The sequence below is a fragment of the Colossoma macropomum genome, unplaced genomic scaffold (assembly GCF_904425465.1).
Source record: "Colossoma macropomum unplaced genomic scaffold, Colossoma_macropomum, whole genome shotgun sequence".
In the NCBI taxonomy this organism is placed as follows: Eukaryota; Metazoa; Chordata; class Actinopteri; order Characiformes; family Serrasalmidae; genus Colossoma; species Colossoma macropomum.
Genome location: NW_023494792.1, coordinates 25460401 through 25485150, shown reverse-complemented (window position 1 = coordinate 25485150; position 24750 = coordinate 25460401). Strand labels below are relative to the sequence as shown.

The window sequence follows — 24750 nt, the reverse complement described above, 5'->3', positions numbered from 1 at the left end:
CTGTGATTTCATTCCTCTGATTCTGACTCTTCTTATTTCTTCATTTGTTATTATATTATTATTATTATTATTATTAATATTATTATTATTATTATCACAACAACACCGATCAGGTATGCTACAATACAGGCATTAGTTCTAGTGTTTGTCTTAAAAATGTCCAGAAAAAGAACGTACAGTCAAAAAGAACCCGGGTGAAAGACACAGTGAATGAGAGAGAACAGTTTAGGAGTGTTTATATACAACAACAACAACAACAACAACAACAACAACAACAATAATAATAATAATAATAAATACACAATAATACGTATTATTATTATTATCATTATTATTATTATTATTAGTAGTAGTAGTAGTAGTATTAGTATTATTATTATTATTGATGTAACACAGTGGATTTTCTCACATCTGTCTTCGATGTGCTCTAGCGCTTCGCACGAAAAGACGCAGGACTCGACTTTTGGTTCCTATTTTGTTCTGTAAACTGTTTATTTTTCACGCAGAGCATTAAAAGCAGAGCGTTTGGATTCAGCTCACCACAAGGCGGCGCTGTAGATCATGAGAGGAGCGCAGCGCCTCACAGCCACATTAACGCCGAATGAAGGCGATGAAAACACTTTTAATCTGGATTAAATTCTCGTTCTGCTACGATGAGATTATTCAGGACTTTCTTTTCCTCAGAGCTGAACTGTGAGAGACTCAGTATCGATCTGAAAGCTGTTTCAGTCACGTAAACAGGCTGTTTTTCGGACTTTCAGCTCATTTGTGGGAGATGATAAACAGTTTGGGTCTCTGATCCAATAACATGTTTAGTTGATGTTCTAAGTGAAAATAAGTGAAAACATCCTCTACAGAGAACAAACTTCTGCACAGTGTAACACACAAACACTGTTTATGAACCATTTTACACATAAAAAAACATAAAACATGAAGCTGACACAGTTTATAATTAATGTTTATTTGATCTGAATATAAAACCCAGCAAATAATAGAAACTGTGCAGTAAAATTAGCAGAAAAATATCATATTTCAGTGTGTTGACTGTAGAGGATGTGTTACTTACTTTGACTGAGAAAATCAACAACACATAGAATTACAGTTCACATTTTACACACAGCTAAAATATCTGTGATTATAATATTGACAATAACGTTACAATAATTAATGTTTTGTCATTTGCTTACATTAATGTAGCTCAATAACAACAATAATATCAACAATAATGCAAAAATGAATACAATTATTATAATGATTATCACTATTATTAGTAGTAGGGGCAGAAGTAATAGTAATAATAATAATAGTAATAATAATAATAGTAATAACAATAATAATAATAATAATAATAATAATAATAATGTTATTGATAATGTTTTTCTTGTTGTTGTTGTAACATTTTTTAACTGAAAACAACATTTGATTCCTAGAAATGTGATTAAATCATAAGACAATGCAGAGTCAGCGAGGAAGCAACGTCACCGGGGAAGAAACTGCTGGGAAGCCCCCACAGGACCCCCCATCTCCACAAAAACTCCGCTGCTTCCAGGATATCCTGGATATCGTCTTCAGTCTGACTGATCGGTATGTGTCTTCTTTGTTTTCAGTTTGATTCTCTGATAATGAGAAGATTCTTCAACACACTAATCATGCAATAAATGTTTTGTAGGGAATGGAGGACTTTGAGCAAAGATGTGCCGCATGCAGTAAGTATCAAAACATACTGACTAACACATCTTTAAGAATGAGCTTTAGTCAGTTTTAGTTGGTGAGACAAGAAATGAAAAATCCTGAAACGTCACTGATAATTTACTGATATGTTTCGTAAACAGGGAACAAAACTGCAGTTTGCATCACTCTGCACAAAGATCATCATCTCTGTCTCCAAATCAGCAGTGCAGAGTTACCTGCCGTCTCTTCTGCGTGTGGTTGGGATGGAAGCCGTTCTGATGGCAGAAGAAAAGCTGAGTAAGAAAGCAGAATCTGCTTCCATCAATCCATCTGGCAGCAACACTGCAGAAGAAAACTCAGACAAAAGGTGAGACCAAAAAGCCCAAGAAGTGAACTTCTCATCTTCTCTCAGCCCCTTTACACTGACTGACCACTCAAGGCTTGATGGCTGTCACTAATTTCTACATTTGTTCTCTAATCTGACTCTAAAACAAAAGAAGAATGACTAAATGAATAACCTGATAATCAGCTGTATTAGAAAAAAGTATTACTGTTTGAAAAAACTCCTGAAAGTGACTACAAATCAATCAAAACTTTACTGGAGTACATGGAACTGAGTAAATGTAGCTATTTACTGTCCAGTTCTGCTGACAAACTCTATGATTTTTAGCTGTGGAAGATATAATTCCTTAGTGTTAAAGCATGTAGGCTAAAATTCAAAATCATAATGTGGAGTTTTATATTTTTATGATTAACATCCAATGTTGGTACCAGATGTTTTGGAAAGCATATTAAAAACCACACAAATGTATTTTGTCATGTTTTAAACCAGATTTAAACCTGCGCACAGCTACTGAAAGGCCATTAATTATGCATTCATATAATGATACACACTCTTATAAATGATGGTTCTTCAAAGGTTCAAATAAAATGGTAGCACTATGAACACTCAAAGGACCATTTATATGCTTAGAGAGTTCTTTGCATCGTGAAATGGCTTGATATTGTAACAGTAGAAGAGCCCTTTATGTTGCTATAGAACATTTTTATAAAAGGTTCTATGTAGAACCACACACAACACATTCTCCACCAATCTGTGGAAACATTTCTTGATACAAAGAACCCTTTAAACAGGCAAATGGTTTCTCGAGTGTTCATTGTTCTATATAGAACTACTGTCTTTACTTAAGAACCTTAGAAGAACCATCTTTTGTGAGAGTGTGAACTATAATCTGTGTTAATGCCACTCGTCTCATTTCTCTTTAACAGCTCTATTAGAAGTAGCTACCAAAATGTAAAAGACATCAACTGTTGTGTTCCAGATGAAAAAGAACATGATGTTAATGACTGTGTTCTTCCTGTGTTTGTCTCATTATTTCATCTTAAACTAGATCTCCAGTGGATCCATCTGATCTTATTTGCCACATTATTGAGGATTTTGTCAGTGAGGTGAAAACGGCAATGGTGGAATCAGTCTGCAAGGTTGCCTCCTGTAAAGAATCCTCATGGTCCAAGGACTGGAAGACAACATGCAGTCTAGTGGCTAAAGAGATGCTGAAAACTCTGGAGGGTAAAATGAGACATTCTCAACTGGAGGACACAAAAGATCTGAGAGAGAAACAAGACAAATATGAATCAGACACCAAAGCGCTGACGAATAAGATAATCGTGGTGGTGCTTGATGTCCTGGATGGAAACAGCGCTAAGAGAACTGATCACAAAACCAGTGATCTGCTGAGGGCCGCTACTGAAAGGCTCATCCAGACTGCCTCGACTTCAGACTTAGAGAAAAGCGTCTTTTTGGATTACAGGAAGCAAAGAGTTCACTTGCCACCTGAGGAGCTCCAGACAAAAGCTACCAGGGCTGTAAGTCAGCTACTTCTCAGTAGTACTGGGGTTTGGGACATGAGCAGCAGCTCCCCTGAGATGCCCAGTAGCCTCGCCAGTGAAACAGATCTGGACTCAATGTTAGAGGCAATGGCTCGCTCAGGGTTCCCAACTGATTTGATGTGAAGTCATCTGGATACCACGTCTAGGGACATCGTTAACATTATTCGAGGCAAAATCAGGAAAGTTCACCGTCCTCTAAGCAGTGACACAGCTAAGGACTCCATGATGAACATTTTTCACAGAATTAATGAGAAGGTGAAGATGTTCTTCAGTGTGTTCAAGCAGTTTATGAAGAAAAGAAGTACAGAGCTTCAACAAAACACTGTCCCCTCATCAATAGATGATCTCACAATCAGCTGCACAAATGATGTCATTGGTGGGATCACACGTCTTTATCATCTAGATGTTTTAAGCTCTGATTCCCACATTTCTACAGGAGGTAAAACCTCACAACTGTCTATGGCATCCAAACTGAGTATCCATGGAGTGACGCAGGAACTAGAAAAAATAATCAGTGCCAGCAGATCTTCTTCCAAAATCCGTTTGGAATGCAATGATTTGGAGGAGAGTAAAGTCATCTCATCTCCTGAATCAGTGAATGGTAACAAAGAAGCGGCATCTTTTAGCTCTCCTTTACTTCCATGTATCAAGAGTCTTTTCAATGGCGAGTTTCAGGAGAAGGCAACACAAGTTGTGAGTGATGTTCTCCTTAAAACATGTGGAAAGGTTTCAGCCACAGTGTCAGTTCACTCCAGCAAGGACGGAAGCGATGGTGGTCGCTTAAAGGAGGTACATATACCTGAGAGCCAACCTGTCCCATCCTACTCATCATCAATTCTGGTGGAATCAGCTGCATCAGACATTATGAACACGTTTTTGGAAGGTTTACAGAGAACGTCCTCAAGTCAGGTGGATTATGAAAGCACAACAGAACCAGCTTCTTCACCAAAGACCTTCCGTTCTGCAGCTCAGAGACTCTATAGGAATGTGCAGTACAAGATTTTTGGATTTCTTTTGAGGCTCCAAGAATCACAATCAAGAAAAGAGTCTCTCAGAACATCAACTGAGTCTGGAACCAATATCCAGACATTGAAACCAGCAGAATCTTTACAGACAGAGGAAAGTCAAATACCTCCAAGATACCAGGCTGATATAGATTCTTGCACGGATGACATAATTTACAATGTCCTGGATTTGTACAAGAAAGAGGTCCAGCTTGTTGAGTCCAGCTCACCTGAACAGTGTGAAGTCATCAAGTCTGCAAGTCTACGTTCAAGTGATCAGAATGATCAGGGTGTTTTAGGAAAGCAAAAAACCCACGAGTTTAGCAGCTCCGACGTCGTCCCAGTCCTCTACCAGCCTGAATTCAACACGTCATCAGTCACGTCTGAAGGATTTCTAACTAAGGCCATTCAGGTGGTGAGTGAGGTTCTGGTGAAAAGCGCATCACAGCAGGTTTCAGTTTGTGCATCAACATCATCTAAATCTTCCTCCAGAGATTTACACAGTGCTGCTGTAGATGTTGCAGGAATCGTCGTTGATGCTTTGGATAAACTCGTTGAGTCGAGTGTGATTACTAGCAAAAGTGACTCTGATACTATAATTAGGTCACTTGTTGCACTTCCAGTTGAGCCATCTACTAATGCGCTAAGGACCTCTGACGTTTCAGTGAGGGGGTCTCGTTCAGCCCCCTTGAACTTGTTTGAAAGAGTACGAGGTTACCTTCAGGCTCTTTTCATGACTTGCTTTGAGAGCCAGACAATTTGCTCCACACAGGGTGATTTGCAGCTCTCTACAGTCCAAACTGCTTCCCGCATGGATAATCTCACTGTTGTATGCACTAATAGCATTATTAGTGAGGTTGTCCATCTTTATGCCTCAGATGCATCCCCTGAGTCTCAAGCACCAACAGGAGATGAAGACTCACTGAAAATGTGTGACATATTTCAGGGTTTGGGAGAACTTGCCAGATCTAGTAGATCCTCATCCAAGACTAGTGCTTCAGGCAGGGATCTCACAGAGTGTAAGAACAGACCTTTCCCTGAACTTGACTCAGATTTTAAAGACACAGCACTTGAATGTACGTCTTCACACCGTTCTGTTGAGAGCCTTTTCAGTGCTCAGTTCCAGAGCAAAGCAACACAGACTGTTGGTGAAATACTTCTAAAAACTGTAGAAAAACTTTCTACCTCAGGTTTCACCCAGTCATTGAAGTCCTCCTCCAGCTCAACTGCTATTCAGCCGTCTGTTGCAGCCTCTTCCGTATCCATACAAGCCCAGTCTACAGCTTCAGATATTATCAGAAGCTTTTTGAAATACTTGCAGAAGTGTTGTTTGTCAGTCCCACCAGATAATGCTTCTAGTTCATCTACACCAACTTCTAAGACAAAGGAAAGCGTACCCTCTGCTTCTCGCAGCATATATAGAGGTGTGCAGAAGAAAGTTTTTAGATTTCTACTGGGGCTCCAGACGTCATTTTTAGAAAGAAGCAGGATTTCCACACAAGATCAGCCTACAGGAGGAGTAGAGCTGGAATCTGAGAGTGTTTTAACAGTCAGGTCACCTCCTCATATAACTCCAGCAAGAATCCAGATTAATTTAGACTCTTATACAAACGAGGTTATTGGCAAAGTTGTGGAGTTATACAAGAGTGAGCTTCTTCTGTCAAGCTCCTCTGAAGTGTCTCTCCACGTCTCAACATCCCTTCCAGAACAGCCTTTCAGACTGAAGGCTGTTAAGTCTAAGAGCTTCCTGACTGATGCTGTTAAACTAGTGAGTGATGTGTTAGTCAAAAACGCATCCTCACAGAGTTCGAGCCTCTTTTTGGATTCTTCTAGACAAACATCTTCTTCACCAATTCTGTCTACAGCCTCAAAAGATTTACAAAATGCTGCTGTGACTATTGCAGAGGAAGTTATTGATGCTTTAGGCAGATATGCCGAGTCTATGGATTCAACAATGGCAACCGTGAACAGCAGCTGTGAAATGCTGAGTTGTCTCGATGCTCTCTCATGCATCTCTGCCTCCAGCATCCCTGTAGAACCTGATACATCTGAGAGGATGGCTTATTCAGACCCCTTCTTCATCTTTAGGAAGGTGAAAGATCTTCTTAATCATCTTTTTATGGATGCAAAGACTGAAAAGACTTCAGAGAGAATTCAATCCACGCCACCCACCTCCCACGACAGCAGGTCTACAATTTCTAGAAAAACTCCAAGCTCATCACTACTTGCTGTGTCAGAGAGAACTGCTGACCCTGAGTACGACATCATTCAGAAGTCTGACTCTGCTGCTGAAACTGTAGCTGTCCCCCAGCCTCAGTCTCTCCAGCAGATGAACCAACTGCAACATCTGATTTCTGATGAAAGCATACGATGTCACGCAGATAGATTAATCAATTTTGAGGTTCTCAGACATATAAAAGGACCATCACACATTTGGAAACGTTCCTCAGACTCAGTTCTAGAAACATCTTGGGTGAGGAACAATCTGCTGAGGGACCCAGTCCAAGTTCCCTCATCACTAGTCTACGTTTTCGTAGATGAATCGGTTAAGACCTTACTCCTACACTTGCTAAGTCTGAACTCAGCGTCTTCACGTGCAGCTGATCTATCAGGTACAAGTGCAGGTTCTAAGGGCCAGGACAGACATTCGGACAAGTCAGCTGGCTCACAACGTGCCTTCACTGATGCAGAAAGCCATTTGACTAAGGTGCTCACAGACTCACAGAGCAGAATAGAGGATTCTCTATCATTGCTCGTGGATTCTGAGCAAACTAAACCTGAAAGGAGTCATGATGTCTCTCCATTAGACTTCAAGTCACCTGCTGTGTCACCCACAACCTTAAGCAGGGCTGGCAGTACGATGGTGAAAGAGACGTTGGATAATAACAGCATCTCTAGCCAGGATTATGAAACTTACTCTTCCAGCTCCAGCCCATTGAATGACCACCGTTCCTCGGATCCAATCCCTGTGGCTGTGAAAAAGAGCAGTCGAGGATTTCGTTTCATTGTGTGTACAAAGGCTCCTTTCTTCCGTCCTGCAGTGAAGGTAGTGGACTTTTTAATTATTAATAACTGGATGATCAGAAATCATACTAATCATATGAGTTCCTACGTTCTGAAATATTGTGTTAAGTATACGACTGTATGTTATTGTTGTTAATGTTGATTTTTTCTGTTTTCTTTGTTGAATGTTTGATCATCTAGAAATTAAGTAAAGTTTGTCCTGCTGACATGATGTCTGACCATCATCAGTCTACCTCGTCCTCTGGGAATCTTCAGAAGCGTAAGTACTTGAATCAATACACAGAGAGCCGTTAATTCACAGTTGACGTACTCAGACCAGTGTTTCATAAGCTGAGCCTCACAGTGTTGCTCTTTTATTTTTCCACATGTAATGTAGAATATAATAGAATTAACTGGATGTTGACTGTTTTGTCATTTGCTGTTGTTCTGATTTATCTTTTACAGCTTCACAGAGAGAATCAGCCTTTAGGAAAACACGCCAACGTCTGTCTAGGATCTTCACGGCCATCCGCAAAGCACTGCCCAACCCCTTCCAGTGTATGACCCAATCATCTTAAGCTCTTAGCAGAGGAGTGCTCAATCCTGGTCCTGGAGATCTGCCACCCTACAGAGTTTAGCTCCACCCTTAATCTAACACACCTGATCCAGATAATGAAGACATTCAGGAGCACCTGAACATTAGAGCCAGGTGTGCTGGATCTGAAATCTACAGGGTGGTAGATCTGCAGAACCACGATTGAGCACCCTTGATTAAAATGTGTCTTAATAAATTCATTGCAGCAAAGCCATGTGTGTTTTTTTATTTGACACTTTTTTTGACCACAAGGTTTTTATTGGTTCCCTCTTCATAATATCAATATACTACTGCTACTACTACTGATAATAATAATACTAATAATAATAAGAACCATTTCACTATGCAAGGAACCATTCAATCATGCAATTTGTTTGGGTTCGTGATTCTATAGAGGCCAGGAAAGTTTATTTATAAAGCACTTTTCATTCATTGCTGTCATTCAAAGTGCTTTACAAATGAAAAAACACAGAGTCATTTAAAAAGCAAAGTAAAAGAGAATAGAAATTAAAAACATGAGTAAAACATGCTTAAAAATGTAACAATTAAATTAGGATAATAAAGTGCCGTTACAGAAGAGAAGGTCCAGAAATGCTAACAGTATATTAAACTGAGCTGAAAGCTCAAATAGGACCGTTTTAATCCTGGACAGTTGAACAGATATGTTTCAGTCTATTTTTAAAAACTCTTACAGTCTGAGCTCATCTCACATCTTCAGGAAGTTTATTCCAACTGACGGCAGCGGAATGGCTGAATGCTTCCTCACCATGTTTAATTCTGGTTCTAGGTACTGTCAGGCGGTCAGACTCCACTGATCTGAGGTCTCTTTTAGGCCTATATTTTACCAGCATATCAGTGATGTAAGTAGGACCTTGTCCATGTAATGATTTATAAACAAAAAGCAGGTTTTTTTAATCTATTCTGAGACTAATGTGGAGCCAGTGTAATGCTCTGAGTACTGCAGTGATGAGCTCATATCTCTTTGTCTTTCTCTTTGCACTCTGGCAGCAGCATTCTGGACGAGCTGCAGCTGTCTCACCGATCTTTAGAAAAGGTCCTGAAAAGGAGGCCATTACAATAATCTAGCCTGCTGGAGATGAATGCGTAATTGATATAAAGAACCACTGTATTTACTAAAGAGCCCTTGAAGAGCCGTCCTTTTTAAGAGTGTAAACATACATGTCAGAGAAATAAGAAGAAAAATAAGAAAATGTCAGAGAAAGAATAAGAAATTCTAAAACATAAAAAATCTCACTGACTCTATTTTGGCCCAGCATCACCCTGATCTTCCTCACCAGTCCCACCAACATCTCAAGCCAAGAAAAGGAATTCACTTCTTCCAGCACCTCTCACCAGAGTGGCTGGCAGTGATTGAACATTAGTTTAAGCCATATACTGTGCAGCAAGTACAGACTCTGATTGATCTGTCTGTCTAATTCACTGTATAATCGTTGTTATCAGAAAGTGAATCGGACACCTTTATTCATTTCATAAGATCAACAGAAACTGACCTACAAATCCATGAAAAATATATTCACAAAACCCCTGATCAAACTAATCAGCTCAATGACAACCGCTTACTGTCTTGAAGTGGGTGTGTTAAATCAGGGTACTGCGCCGGGTTTAGAGATTCTGGGTTCTAGGCAAAAGACAGGAGTACACACACACACATATACACACAGAGATACAGACACACACACACACACACACACCACTCAAATTACAGGCCATGAAGTAAACTCCTTTGAAGTCCTGAGTCTTAGAGTTGCCAGCCCCTGTCCTGCCTCTAAATAGAATTACTTTATATTATCTACAATCTGTCATCCCCCAGGCCCTTACTCTGAGTTTCTTAAAGAGTTTGCAGAGTTTCTTATGAGTATAGCTCTCTCTGCAGATAAGGCTCTCATAATAGCAGGTTTTAACACTCATTTTGAGAATACTCAAGACCCTTTAAAAATAGCTTTTGAAGCACTTATTGATGCTATGGGCTATACTCAAAATGTGATAGGGCCTTCACACTGCTGCAACCATACTACTAGATTTAATACTATCTATGGGAATCAGGATAGAAAGCTTAGCAACCGTCTCTCAGAATGAATGCACTTCTGATCATTACTTAATTATGCATGAAGTCATTTTGGATTATAATGTTTTCGTACCATCCCACTATGATCACAAGCGCACTGTCACTGCCTCTACTATAGATGCTCTTATAAATAGCTTACCAGATTTATCAAACATCCCTGGCCTATTGGACTTCGATGATCTTGAAAGAAAAACTTAAATTCTGCAATCCACACTTCAGTCATCTCTTGATAACGTGACACTGATTAAGATAAAAAAAATTAGAAGAAAAAAGCTCACATCATGGTACAACGACCATACAAAAATAATCCTAAGATCATGTTCACGACTATATCCAAACTAACTGGTAACATTAAACAGTTTGAAGACGATACTCAAACAACATACAGCAGCAATGACTTTAGCAGATTCTTCAATGATAAAATAGAAAATATTAGACTACAAATCCAAAATTTGCCTATAGGTCTAATACCACAACATGATGAGTGCCCTGCCAGCCCAAAAGTCCAATTGCTATCTTTTAGTCCTATCCAACCAAATGAATCAGTCACACTGATCAGCTCATCCAAATCATGCATTCTTGACCCAGTACCTACAAAACTGTTCAAACAGATTGTCCCCTGTGTTCTTAAACCTCTGCTGTCTATAATAAATTCATCCCTCATTCTGGGACATGTACCAAAATCATTAAAACTCGCAGTCGTTAAAACCCTACTTAAAAAGCAAGATCTTGATCCCAATGAACTCGCCAACTAAAGACCGATTTCCAATCTCCCCTTCATTGCTAAGATCTTAGAAAAAGTGTTTTCACATCAACTGTACTCCTATCTACAAGAAACCTCTCAGCGAGATGTTTCAGTCTGGCTTTAGACCCTTTCACAGTACTGAAACAGCATTAACTAGAGTAGTAAATGATCTCCTTGTGTCTAGAGTCTTTACAAGGACCAAAAATTTTGACCACATACCTTCAATCCTGTCGTCATTACACTGGCTACCCCCGTAAAATTTCGTGTAGAGTATAAGATCCTTCTCTCAACGTATAAATCATTAAATGGCCCTGCAGTATCTTAGTGAATTAATTCAGTCATATGAACCCACACATACGCTCCGCTCACAAAGTAACGGCCTGCTGACATTTCCGAGAATTCGAAAAACCACAGCAGGGGGTCGAGCTTTTTCCTACGTAGACCCAAAATTGTGGAATCATCTCCCGACCTCTGTCCGGGACTCAGAGACTCTCTACATTTAAAACTAGACTCAACACGTCTGTTTGCACAAGCATTTTGGCAATATAAGTTGTTGCACTATTAACTCACTAATATCTCTCTATAAACGAACCTGTCCTGTTAATCAGTTTCTTCCTCTTCCCTTTTCATCCCAGAAACATTCCGCAGGAGATGGTTTTGTCCCAAACACATTTTTCCATCCCTGGGACTACAGGACACCCTAAGTCTCGAGTCCTTGCTCTAACCCACGTCACTAAGAAAGCAGACTACTTCCCCACCCATTAAAAAACCTATCTTGGTAACTGGTGGGAAAATATTGTCCTTTATTCGTGGTCACAATTTCTTAATTCGTTCTCTCGTTTTCTTTTAATCGTGCACACGTTTTCTTTACTTCGTGGGTACGTTTTTTTTTAAATTCGTGATCAAGATTTTCTAATTTCTAATTAAAATATTTTTAACTGACCGAATGTTGTTTGTTTTTTTATTCATGCATAAACAAACTAAATGCAGCAGATTGAGGCAGCTAACAGCTCCCTGACATTGTCTGACGGGTTTTGATGAGTTAGATTGATAAGATAATGGACAGAGATGCTCATCAGGTCTGATTTTGATTTGGGGCGTTATGAGGACACTGTAGATCCTCTCCACAGCAAACAGCCCACAGATTCATCAGTGCAGCTGCGGTTTGGTGGAGAAATGACGGATGACAATAAACTACAATCACAGTCTTCACTAAACCGTACTTTACGATGATTATATTAAACAGAGATGTAGATGCAGCGCGGCCGCTTAGCGCTGTTTCTGCTCCCGCGACAAGCTACGGCCTTAGAGACCATCACACAATTACAGGAAGAAATGATCTTAAGTAGTGATCATTATCCTGGTCATGCCAGCAATAAAACAACTGATATCACATATACTCTGTGCACACTATTTGAGCATATTTACAGTGTGTACAGAAAAACGGAGCCATAATTACAGACTGCAGACAGACTGCAGACATTTAGAGAGATTTAATAGAGAGATTGATTAGAGATTTATAGCCTATAAATTGTTTTTTTAATAGCATAGCAAAATGGCTAAATTGTAACGGGGAAGTAGCTTACTGGCCACTGATACTGTAACTTTGCACTGTCTTTTTTGTTTTCTATTAACTGATGTAATCACAACATCAATGTTTCGTGACAGAAGCTATTCAGTGCTCAGAAAGCTGCAACACATTGGCTGGAACACAGATCTACTGCACTACTGAAGAATGTTCTAAAGCCAGATAGTCAGAACTGATTCATGACGCAGACATTATACATCAACAGAACACAAGTTAAAAGAAAACAATTTGCAGACAAATAGAATTACTTTTATCCATCTTAAACTGTGGACAGATCATCCAACTTTACTGTTTCTTCTCCTTAACTGCCTGGAGGAAAATGGTAAGTTAACCTGGTAAATTTCTCCATTAAGACTGGAGCGAGGGCTTATTTGTCTTCCAGAATGAAATAAGCCAAGCATATATGGAGAACCAGGTTTGCCAAAATGAAAAATGAATAAAATAAAAAATAAATGACTTAGTAAATTAATATATGAACTAGAATTGCAAAGAATAATGATGATAAATCTAAAAATAAATATACATAACAATTAATATATTAATAAATAAAATCTTATATAAATTAATATGTCTGAGTATATTTATGTCTGTTTAGAAATTTTCCCTTCTCACTAGTTTATGTATTTATTTATTTTTTGTTATTTATGTTTCTTTATTAATTTTTTTCTGTTTTTCTATTCATTTTTTCCATAACTATTAATTTCTATATTTATTTATTTCTCTGATTATTTATTTATTTATATATTTTATTTATTTCTGTATTTCCATGTCCTTATGCTAATAAAGGGGCTGTCAGTCAATGATGTCACGGCGTCTTAATATTCCTATTGGTTGATCGATGTCAGATTCTGTAGATCGATTGTACATGTCTTGCTCTCTCAGCGGTAACTAAGGACAAGACAGAACAGTAATGGCTTCTTACAGCAGCAGACGGTCAGAGATCTGAGAGTCTCGGCTGATCTGGCTGAAAACGCAGGTCCGGATTATTTACTCTTCCGTTGGAGGCTGTGGAGGCAGTTTGCTCCACTTTGCTGCCTCTGCTGGTACAGAGGTCGACCAGTAGTGTTCAGAACTTTGGAGGAGGTGGTTCATCGTCCTACGTACATACATACATCATCTAAACCGCTTATCCTACTGGGTCGCGGTGGGGTGCTGGAGCCTATCCCAGCTGTCATTGGGCGGAAGGCAGGATACACCCTGGACAGGTCGCCAGTCCATCGCAGGGCAGGTTCATCGTCCTTTTCTGCAAAATTCAGATCACCCAGACATTTGGACGCCCTTCTCACATAGGGCCTGTGGAAGCTATCGAGAGTTATTTATCGGCAGGTTTGTCTGTTCGTGGCAGTGCAGCTCTTTAAGGAGTGAAAGAACAGCCTGAACGTGAAAAACACGCCCCCTCATTATAATATGAACGAAGAAATACAGAAATGTATAAATGAATTAATGGAAAGAAAAATAAATAAATAAATACATGAATCAATGAATAAAGCGAACAATTGTTAAAAATATAGATATGGAAAAAATATATAAAAATGGCATTAATAAAACAAAATAAACAATACAGAAATAAATGAATTGAGAAATATATAACTGCAGAAAAAAGAAATATGTTTATAATTACAATCACAATAAGCAATATATACTTTATTTAGGTAATTTTTATTTATTGATTAATTTACTGAGCCATTTATTTTTTAATTTTATTTATTTTTCAATTTGGCAAATCTGGTCCTCCATAAGCATAGTAACATATTTTAATGACGTTGCTGTATATCAGATTTACAACTGATGCAATTCTGGGATTCCTAATCTATTCACATGAAAAGTAGCACTGCTTTGACTCACCAGCTCAAAGACCAAAATCGTCCTTTTAAATGTAAACCACAATGTTCAGCTGAGGCCGGAAACTACTAATAAATATCTAATACTATTCATTTCAAATGATGTGCATTTTATGCTACATGGCTTTCAGCATCTAAAATCAGATTATGTAGACAGTCAGAATTTGACATTTCATATCTGTCAGTGTGTTTTTGATCTACAGAAAGGAAATCATGTTCTGACTTCTCATGCTGTGGTGTTCAAACACACCTGTAGCAGCAGAAAAGAAAGGATCCTGGGTCTGTATTACAGAAACACCCTAACTTTCAAACCTTGTCTCATCTGTTTAGTCACCATGACTAAACAGCTTCACTTAGGACCAGATTTAGGACAGTAGCTATTATAGAGTAACAGTTCCTAAGTTCATAATCTAAATCTAACTCCAGATAAGAAAACAGTATTACAGAAACATCCTAAACAGACAAAATTTCCTTCCAAAATTAGGCGTGTTGCAGTGACTCAGAGTGGTACGTACAGCACTTTGAGAGACTGCAGTGCTTCTCTGGACCCTCTCTGTGGCTGGTGTGTAACAACAAACAAGTAGGTTTATCTCATGATGTGTTTATGTAGATCTCTTATGTACATCACATTTCACACTGCATGCTCAAATTCCACATCATATCTCTTTTTCTACTTCGCATGAATTTATTTTCGCAGCAAAACAAATTTACATTTATAAGCTTATAAAGCACAAAATCATTTTATAACCATGGCTGTACTCAGACATTAGCACAGCACTGTAGCATGTTTTCACTCCATTCATCCCTAAACGATCCGTTTCTGCATATAGCTGTAAACACGTATAGAGATGTTGTAAACTACAGCTAAAGCTTACACTGAATGCAGTGCATTCAAACACACTGCATGGGTTTATGCATCTGAACATGCACCGAGTTCAACTTCAGGTCAAAAAAGATATGGTCCGAACAAGTTAGAAAATGTGGCTGCATAAGAGCATGTAGGACAAAACCAAACCAAAATAGTCCTTTTGATTTACAGCAGCTCACTGTCTTTGTATCATAGCCTTCCAGCACTTGGCCTTCTTTGTTTCCACATTCTCTGATTGCTTGACCTGACTCCTCTATACTGATCTAAACTGGCTCCTACAGCTCATCATTTGTTTTACTTTTGTCTTGAATCTGTGTAGGAAAAGAAACCTGGCCGTGCGCACCTCATAGAACACCACACTGAGACCCCACCAGGCATGGGTGTACGCACACAGCCATACCCATACCCATAAGTCCATGCTCAAGATGGGGGTAATCAAAGAGTCACACAGTAACTGGAGCAGCCTCGTGGTGTTTGTGCTTGTGTTCGGTTCTGTGTTGACTACAGAAAAGTCAATGCGATGTCTAAATTTGCTGTCTATAAATGTTTTAAATCTATTTTTATTTCTGTCATAAATGACTGGTGCTTATGTGAAAAATGAAACTGCAAATGTAGGTACTTCATTTCATTTTCAGTTTTGGCAGGATATTTGCGCAGATGTTTGGAAAAGGAAATGGCAAAAAGAGGTTTGCATTTACATTTTATTGTTTTAATTTTAATTTCTTTTTTGGCCGGATTTGCCTCCCAGACCTGTTATTTACACCGAAATCACGAGTGTATTCTAGTGTCCATATACTTGTGAGACGCGCGTGCAGGCGACGGGGCGTCGGAATTCGGCACAACGGCAACAAAATACTTCTTAACTTGAACCTGAGCTCATCAACACCAAACCCCGTTAATGACGAGAGTCCAGTTTCTGAATGAAATTCGAAATGAAAAATTGAACGAACAAAAGATTGACGGACCTTAGTGGAACGAAGCTCTTCATTTTTAGATTTGGTGTGCTGAACATCTGAGATGAAGGACATTTTTGATCTGAAAACGGTGTTTTTCTCAGATATGGAGAGATGACTATACAGACTCATCCATACCAAAACCACGATCACATTTCAGTCAAAAATATAGAGCGCTTTATTAACTGTTCTTTCGCAGGAGCCGTGTGTATATATATATATATATATATATATATATATATATATATATATATATATATATATATATATATGTATATATATATATATATATATCTATAAGAAAAAAGAGAAAACATTTTTGGATGTCCTGGTCCAGGTCAGGACACTTCCAGTACCTGACAGAGCTGATGGAGGAGAAGACCTCAAACTCAGAGCTCAGACACTCATATTTTATTCCTTCAGTACAGAGTGAGGAAACAGTCTGTTATCTTTTTACAGTAATATTCTTTATTTGTCATTATTTTTCACCTTCTCCTTTAATTGTATCCATTTTTGTGTAAATTACTTATTTGAGCATTATAAAATTGTCTTTATCAGCAGATCTTCAGTGAGTCAGACACAGCATTTAACCTCGTTGTAGGCGTTTACACAGATACTGTGTTATGTCTTGATGGAAACATTCAGGACAGCTACACAGAATTTAAAGTAGGTATAAATGACACGAGTGTTCAAATTAAGATTTATGTAAAGTCTTCACTGCAACTTCCACAGATAAAAATACTTCATGTAGTTTCTAATTTAAACAAAGGCCTCAGTGTCAATGATCTCGATCTCTAATTCCTCACACCAGAGCAGGAAAGCAGTGAACCAGCTGTGTAAGAGTTTGACGTCGATGTTTATTGGATCCTGTGGCCACATTGCAAAACATCCAATTCCTCGAGGTTCCTTTGTGTGTGAACGTGATCTGTAACACCGGTTACCTGCTAATGTTTTGATGAATATCATTAACATACTTCTGCTTCATTAATTGTTTTCATGATTAGCTGTCAGTAGGAAACATTTCATTCAGCAGCTTCAGTGACTCAGAGCCCACACAAAATAAATGCTTTGCAATGTATAAATATATACACACTCATATATAAATACATTATTTATATTGCAGTATATTCTTGAATATCAGTGGCAATGCTTGTTTTCTAAAACAATTTATTATGACGTATGAAAGAGAACACTTCAATATTCAATATTATTTACAATATTATCTTAACATTAAGAAACATTTTGCACATTCAGCTGTTTACTTGCAATGAGAAATTACAACAAATGCAGTCAGTGCAGTTTCTTACAACTTAACTAATAAAATACTTTTATATTTAACTGTGTTATGATTTCTTTGATTCATTACTTTTAAAATACATCTTTACAAACTGTGTTTGTTTTCAACAGATTTTAATAGTTATATGTTTATATTTTTCTGTTATGTTTACGACCTGTCCAGGGTGTATCCTGCCTTCCGCCCGATGACAGCTGGGATAGGCTCCAGCAACCCTCTGCGACCCAGAAAGATAAGCGGTTTAGAAAATGTGTGCGTGTGTTATGTTCACACTAAAAATGACCACAAGCTGTAAAAAGGAAACAGACAGAGAGACAGACAGACAGAATTGCTGTCTGAGTGGCACCACTGGGGAGCAGCACTGAGCTGTGAAAGAACAAAACAGTTACAAGTCATAAATATCACCAGTATCATATGCTGTCATACAATGATAGAATCAGCTACATGAAGTTTACATGAGTTTTACCTGAATCCTGTTTGATGGTGTGGAAAATCTGAGTCGCTCATCCAAGATCACGTCTAGTGAAGCATGTTTAATACTCATCATTATGATCACTACAGTCTACTGAAGTCTACAGTCACTAAAAAACATTTTTCAGTGCCCAGTTCACTTTTCCAAACCTCTTCACACTCCTCACTACAAAAACACTCAGTTTGGCACAACAATTCATTTCATATTGTATTGTTGTTATTATTCTTTGATCGTGTTGTTTCAAAAACTTATTACAGCTGAAAATCATAAAAAAAACAGAACACTATAACTTTACAACATACAAACTAATGAAGTGATAGAAAAAAATCCGATGCCGACCTGGTCTGTATCATTTGGCCACATGTCATCAAGGATAATGTCGTCTCTTGCTTATACACGGTGCTGGTTTCATTGATAACAAGAATTTTGTCCAATATATTTGTGATTTATCACCTTGATATGCAGGATATTTCCATATTAGATTCTGGAGTTCAGTGTAACAGTTTTATGACGGGCTATAGGAAAAAAAGCTGAGACTGAGTGAGAAGAGAATTAAATAATTTGGGAAATTGGGCTCACTGAATGCATTCTGTATTAAAAATAGAAAAAGAGTGTTACTGAACCGTGTTTTGAGAAACAGAACTCAGAGCTGAAAAAGCTTGTTATCAATATTTAAACTCTGCACTAAAGAGCTCAGCAGCTGTATCACTTCAGTCTGATACTAATGATGTGAGGATGAGCTACAAACACATTGAACACGGAAGTTCTCACCTCCATCCACTTAGAGCAGAGACGCTCTGCAGACATTAGTCCTGATCTTCTCTCAGCTCCACATGTAGATCAGACTGACTCTCTCTGAGTTTGAGCTCCACTCAGACCTGCAGGATGAGGAATGTTAATCTGGGAACGCTGCTCTTATTCCAAAGCGCTGTTTCCTCCTTAACGGAGTTCAGCGTTAAAGGAGAGATCAGGAACTTTGCTGTTGGAAACGGGAAAGTGTTCGTCGTCACCGACTCTCAGCTCCTCCAGATGAGGCTCGATCTAGTAGAGGAGAAACACAAGGACATATCTGACCACACACATCACCAAGTTAATATTTTACTGCCTTTCGACGCGAATAAGACCCTGATAACCTGCGGAACTTCTGACTGTGGATACTGTGAACTCCTGGACATCGATGACATCAGCAGAAGTCTCTACAGGGAGGATGTTACAGTCGGACCATCTGTTAATAAATCATCTGTTTCTTTTATTGTAGATTTTGATGAAGGAAACACGGAAACAGAGAGATACATGTTGGTTGCCAGAGAAGAGGTTCCTGATGACTGTGACTCTGATGAAGGTGGAGTGTCTCTGCGGAACACTCTGGACTCTCAGTTAGCAGGAATTTTCTCTAAAGTAGACTCTTTAAACGAAGCCAGCATTTCTCCACAGAGTGATGCTGAGTGGATCGACGGCTTCCAATCATCTCCTCCCTCTCACTCGTACCTGCTGGTGAACGTTAAGTCTAGAACAGGTCCAGCTGTGGTGGTCTTAAGGATGAAGAACAGCCGCAGTAAAACAGAAATGACCAGATCTCTACAAGGTGCAGTGCTACAGTGCTGTGATGATAAAGACCGTAAAAAGCTCTTATCCTCCTCTGCAGTTCTCTCCTCTGGATCTCCTCTTCTCTGGGCGGGAATATTCACTGCGCAAGAAGCGCACGACCCCGAGAACACTGCTTTGGCCATTTACGACCTCAGTCAGATCAGAGACCGAGTACCTTCATATTTCAGCTGTACACCACAGTGCACAGCTCAGGTGAGAAACTGCTAGTAAATATAAATAAAGCATCAATTATGATTTATATTTAAATGATCTGCACTTTATGCTTCATGTCATTCAATCTCTAAAATCAGAATTTGTAGATCAGTATCTGTCATCTCTTTCCCTCAACATGTTTCTGGTCTCTGCAGAAAGGAGATCGTGCTCTGAGTCCTCGTGCTGTGGTGCTCAAACACAGTTCAATGTCATCTGTAGCAGCAGGAAAGAGAGGATCCTGGATTGAGCTCTACATCGGAACTGCAAATGGACAACTGATGAAGGTCTGACTTTCTGTCCATCTTCTAATACATAACAGAATAAGATCTATCTATCTATCTATCTATCTATCTATCTATCTATCTATCTATCTATCTATCTATCTATCTATCTATCTATATTTATTTAGTTAAGTAATACAATATTCCACATGTTAACTGAGATCTACACTTCTCCTCTTCTGTCTTCAGTTTGAGAAATGAGTAATAATTCACTCTTTCCACTAAACTCTTGTGAGTTGTCAGATTTAAAACATGCTATCTGTAAAGTTTTTCAGAGGAATTATGGGCATAGTTACAGTTGCTAGGCTATGAAGGACCAACTGGGTGAACAGCTACAGACCAGTGCTGCGTCTCTCGTTAGTCCAAAGACATAAGCTTGCTGATTGCAGGTGAAGCAGCTAAACAGTGACCTTGCCCTGAATTTGTATTTGAGCCTCTATTTTTCCTAACGGAAAGCAGAATGTCATAATAAGTTTATTTTTAGGGACCTCCCTGAATTTTGATTTTGAGAAATTCAGGTCGTCCAAGAGGTTAAAAAAGTCCTAGGGGATGATAACAATCACTGAACTGACAGTCAACACTGTTAATGATATACTTATACTATACAGTAATATACCAGGTTGTAAGTTGAAATTAATAAACCAATTATAAAAATGACAACTTTTAAGATAAACTTTAAATTCTTGTTATTTTACTGAAATTTGGAACTTTTTAAATATATCCCTTTCACTGGTTTTCATTGTAACAAGCAGCAAAATATCTCATATCATTAAACTAAATAATATTAAATTGTTTTTAGTAAAAATATCAAAATGATGTGTAGGTTTGTTAGTGCTACTGGAAGATTGAAAAAACAGCAGATTTGCCAACACAAATCTATGTAATTTGACTTTTTTTATCATGCAATTAATCAATCATTAAATTAAGGACAAATAAAGAAAATACACAACAATGTACTGTGAAAATGACTAATAGAAAATAGCATTCTACACATTCCAGTGTGAAGATACACATAAAATAACAGTCATGACTGAGTTTTGGTCAAAACAGTTGGGTGGCCCATCTTATGGAAAGCAATAGAAAAGAGAGGATGATAGTTCATGATAAGTTTTATTTAAGTTAATACAGACAACACCAGATTCCCTGTGCTCTCCAAGGGGAGCGGGGAGGGGAATTGTGAACAGGAGGACAGGCTGAGTTAATATTGGTATCAATATTGGTAATATTGAGCTCAGCAGCTGTGCTTTATATTGTGCACACTTCATGATGAATTGACCAAAAAAAATAGTCCAAAATTACTTACAGTAATATCTCTTTACATTAGCTTACATGAAAAGTTAAGGAAGTTTGTGCTTTCTCCTGAAAAGTTACACAAGGTTTTGTTAGAATTGTGATGATACCTTCTATTAGGATTACTCCCTCACTTCAAGTACAGACCATTCTGTAATTTTACACTTTTATCTTTAAAAAAATCATATACATTTCCTTCATATCAAAAAAGAAAATTCTTTTGTATTCTCCACTAGAAGCCAACCAATATATCAGTTGACTGATGTCAGCCATTATTGACAACCCTCAGATTTAGCAATATTAACAAAGGTATGGTTGATAATAGGCCTATAATAAGTGATTTTTGTGGGCTATGGCATCAGCAGGATTCAAACATGAAATCCTGATTATAGTTTAAAAACTCACAAGGTGTCTACTAAGAACCCAATTAACAGCTGCTGAGTCACTATTTGTTTACTATTATCACAGCAAGAAAAGCTATATTAGTAAATTTGAACACAAAACACCATCATGGTGAACAAAACAAAACAAAAAAAATACATCCAGTCCTGTGTTTAAGCATGGAGATAACATGTAACACACAAGAAAAATTATGAGGAGTACTGATGAAAAATAAGAGGTAAGTAAGAGAAACTAAAACCTCAAAGAATTCTGGGTTTGTCCTCAGTGATACATTGAAAACAGAGTACCTGAGGTAAAATCTCCACCATTACAAATGAAAAACAGATTCATTACTATTAACTGTTTCTCGTTTCAGCATTTGCCCCTATACAGCTACCATGTTTTATAGAGCACTCTTCTCCTTTAACAGGAAAATTTAAATATTTGTCAGTGAGGCTAACTTACCACTGTTAATTATTATTAGCTAACAGAGCTAGCTGGCTTTCATACACTTTAACTCGTTTGTACCCCTTCTTGATAATGATCTAATCAGTAGTTCTCAAATCAGGCTGCCAATAGGGCAAGTAAGGGGGTTCCCTGTCCATTTAGACAGGGTACTTTGCATTTGGACAAATCTCCAGAACTGATTATGTGGTCATTTATTTTTGTGTACTATTTGGCATTATTAACAGTTTTGTTTCCAATTAGAATTTGCTTATTATTCTGCAAAGGCATTTAGTGGGGGTCTTGAAACAGCCTCAACAACCAGCTCTACGCAATTTACACCATACTGGTTTAGTGTTAGTGATAATAGGATGGTCTTTCTGTAAAAGTGACTTTGTGCCAAATAATTCAGAGCAGGGAGTTAACCCACCACTAGCTTCAGTCTCTATCTGGAACCAACTTGGCTTATCTCTTGCCTCACAACTTGGCAACAATGTTCCCATATACTTTAAAAGATACTTCGGGGGTATTAATATAAAGTTAGGAAGGGAGGATCCCCCTTTCTTTGTATGCGCTTGTTATTTCTTTATTCCTAAATGGTAAATTTAAATTCCTAAATCTAGAATGATAGTATCAAAATCTTTGAGATTAGAGTCAGGAATATTCAGAGGTAGGTGAGTCAGAAAGTAGTAGATCACAGGTGTAGTCATTATTTTGAAGAAATGTATTTTTCCACAAAGTATAAGATGGATTTTAGTCCACCTGCCGAAATCTGATTTCATTCAGAGGCTTGATATTTTCTCTGACCATATCACTGTAATCAGGAGTTATTTGAATACCCAAGCATTTGATGCCTTTCAAAGACCAAAAAAACTTCCACTGATGAAACCGATCCGATCCGATCGAGTAGATCCGATAAGGGCCTAGCTTCTAAATTTATCCCAGTTAATATGATATCCAGATAAAAGTGTGAATTCCTCAATACAATACAAAAGATTTTTCTGGCTGTGTTAGCAGTAGTAACATATAATCTGCGTACAGTTAAAGTTTATGATGCCTATCATCCACTATGATTCCATGAATGTCTTAATTATTCCTCAACCTCTGGGTTAAAGGTTCTAAGGCAATGATCATGTTTCAAACAGAATGTCAAAAGTCTTGAAATATATTTTTCAGCCTTTAAATAGTTGTTGTGAGGAGGACACAGCCATACTCAGGAGGCTTGGATGCTGGTACCAACTCTGGGGATCATTTATTCGAAGAGCGCTCTGAATGTATAAGAGAGAAAAATAATGAAAAATGGCTCCCAGCCTCGTGTCTGCTTGCATTAGCCTCTCTTTCTCCAGCAGTGCTCTAACCAGTCTGATATAACAAAAAGAAATTCTTTAGATTAATTAATTACACTGGTACTATCTTGTCCACTGACAATTCAGGTTTTTCTCATACAACACATGAAAAAGGAAGACAGAATAAGAATAAAATAAAAGACAAAGAAATAGAAATAGAAAAATACCAGACCAATAATCACTTTCGCAATATGTATGGTATTTATCATGTTATAAAAAAAGTAACATGTATAAATGTTGTTACTATCATACATTTTCATATATGAAAATTGTAAGCACGTACATACACACGCATATATATATACACAAACATGTATATATCAATTCACTGCATGCTCGGAATATAATAGAAGGACACATAAACTTATATAATATTATTCGTTGACCATATAACTTATCGAAAGAGACCATTCTGAGATTAGTGCCCTGTTGTTTCCAGCATTTTACGTATATTTTTCATTCAAAACACCTCCAAAACATAAGAACAGATGAATGAAATGAAAGCTTTTTAACAACAGAAGCGCCTAAGATCATACCTGGATGTATAAGACAGAAAAATAGTGAGAAATGGCTCCCAGCCTCATGTCTGCTTGCATTAGCCTCTCTGCACACCCAGAAAATCACCGAAAAGGTGGGGGAGGGGTTAGCTTCTCATATTACAGGCAGCTATAGCATGCTAATACTTCTCACTCTTTTACATGGTAATACATATAATCTATCTATAGAACATTCAGATAAAGATCCCTATTGATATTTCGCTTCATGTTAAACCATTATTATAACTTTTTACACTATATTAAACGTTTGATGAGCATTTTATAGCTCGGAGCTGAAGCTACACCAACCTCTCTCCAGCAGTACTCTAACCAGTCTGAAGAGAGTGTGTGTGACACACAAGATGACATCACAGCAACGCCCACAAAAATGTTATGCTAAAACTATACAAACATATATAAATGATTTATACAAATATATAAATATATATATATGTTTTTGTTTTTCATTGGTGGGTGTTTGTTCAGTAGCTTGGCCTTTTCAGGAAAACCCTCTGTGATGTGCAGGTTTGTCTGCATAACAGCTACATACAATTGTTGCATTGTTATGAAGTATTTACAACCAGATTATTGAGGTAATTCTGCAAAGATTTGTTTGGTCAATTATTTTGAACCACACAGTGGAAATCTTGTAAGGCTCAAAT

General features: G+C 37.9%; 2 protein-coding genes across 2 annotated transcripts in view; both read left to right on the top strand.

Annotated features, from left to right (window-relative positions):
• LOC118812031 (plexin-C1-like) overlaps nt 1-24750 on the top strand; it is a 45451-nt gene that overhangs the window by 6387 nt on the left and 14314 nt on the right. The window lies entirely within an intron of this gene.
• plxnc1 (plexin C1) overlaps nt 18881-24750 on the top strand; it is a 106819-nt gene continuing 100949 nt past the window's right edge. Inside the window, exon 1 of the mRNA XM_036576708.1 lies at nt 18881-19810. Coding sequence (XP_036432601.1) covers nt 18896-19810 — 915 coding nt within the window. The 5' untranslated portion in view covers nt 18881-18895. The remainder of the gene's footprint in view (nt 19811-24750) is intronic.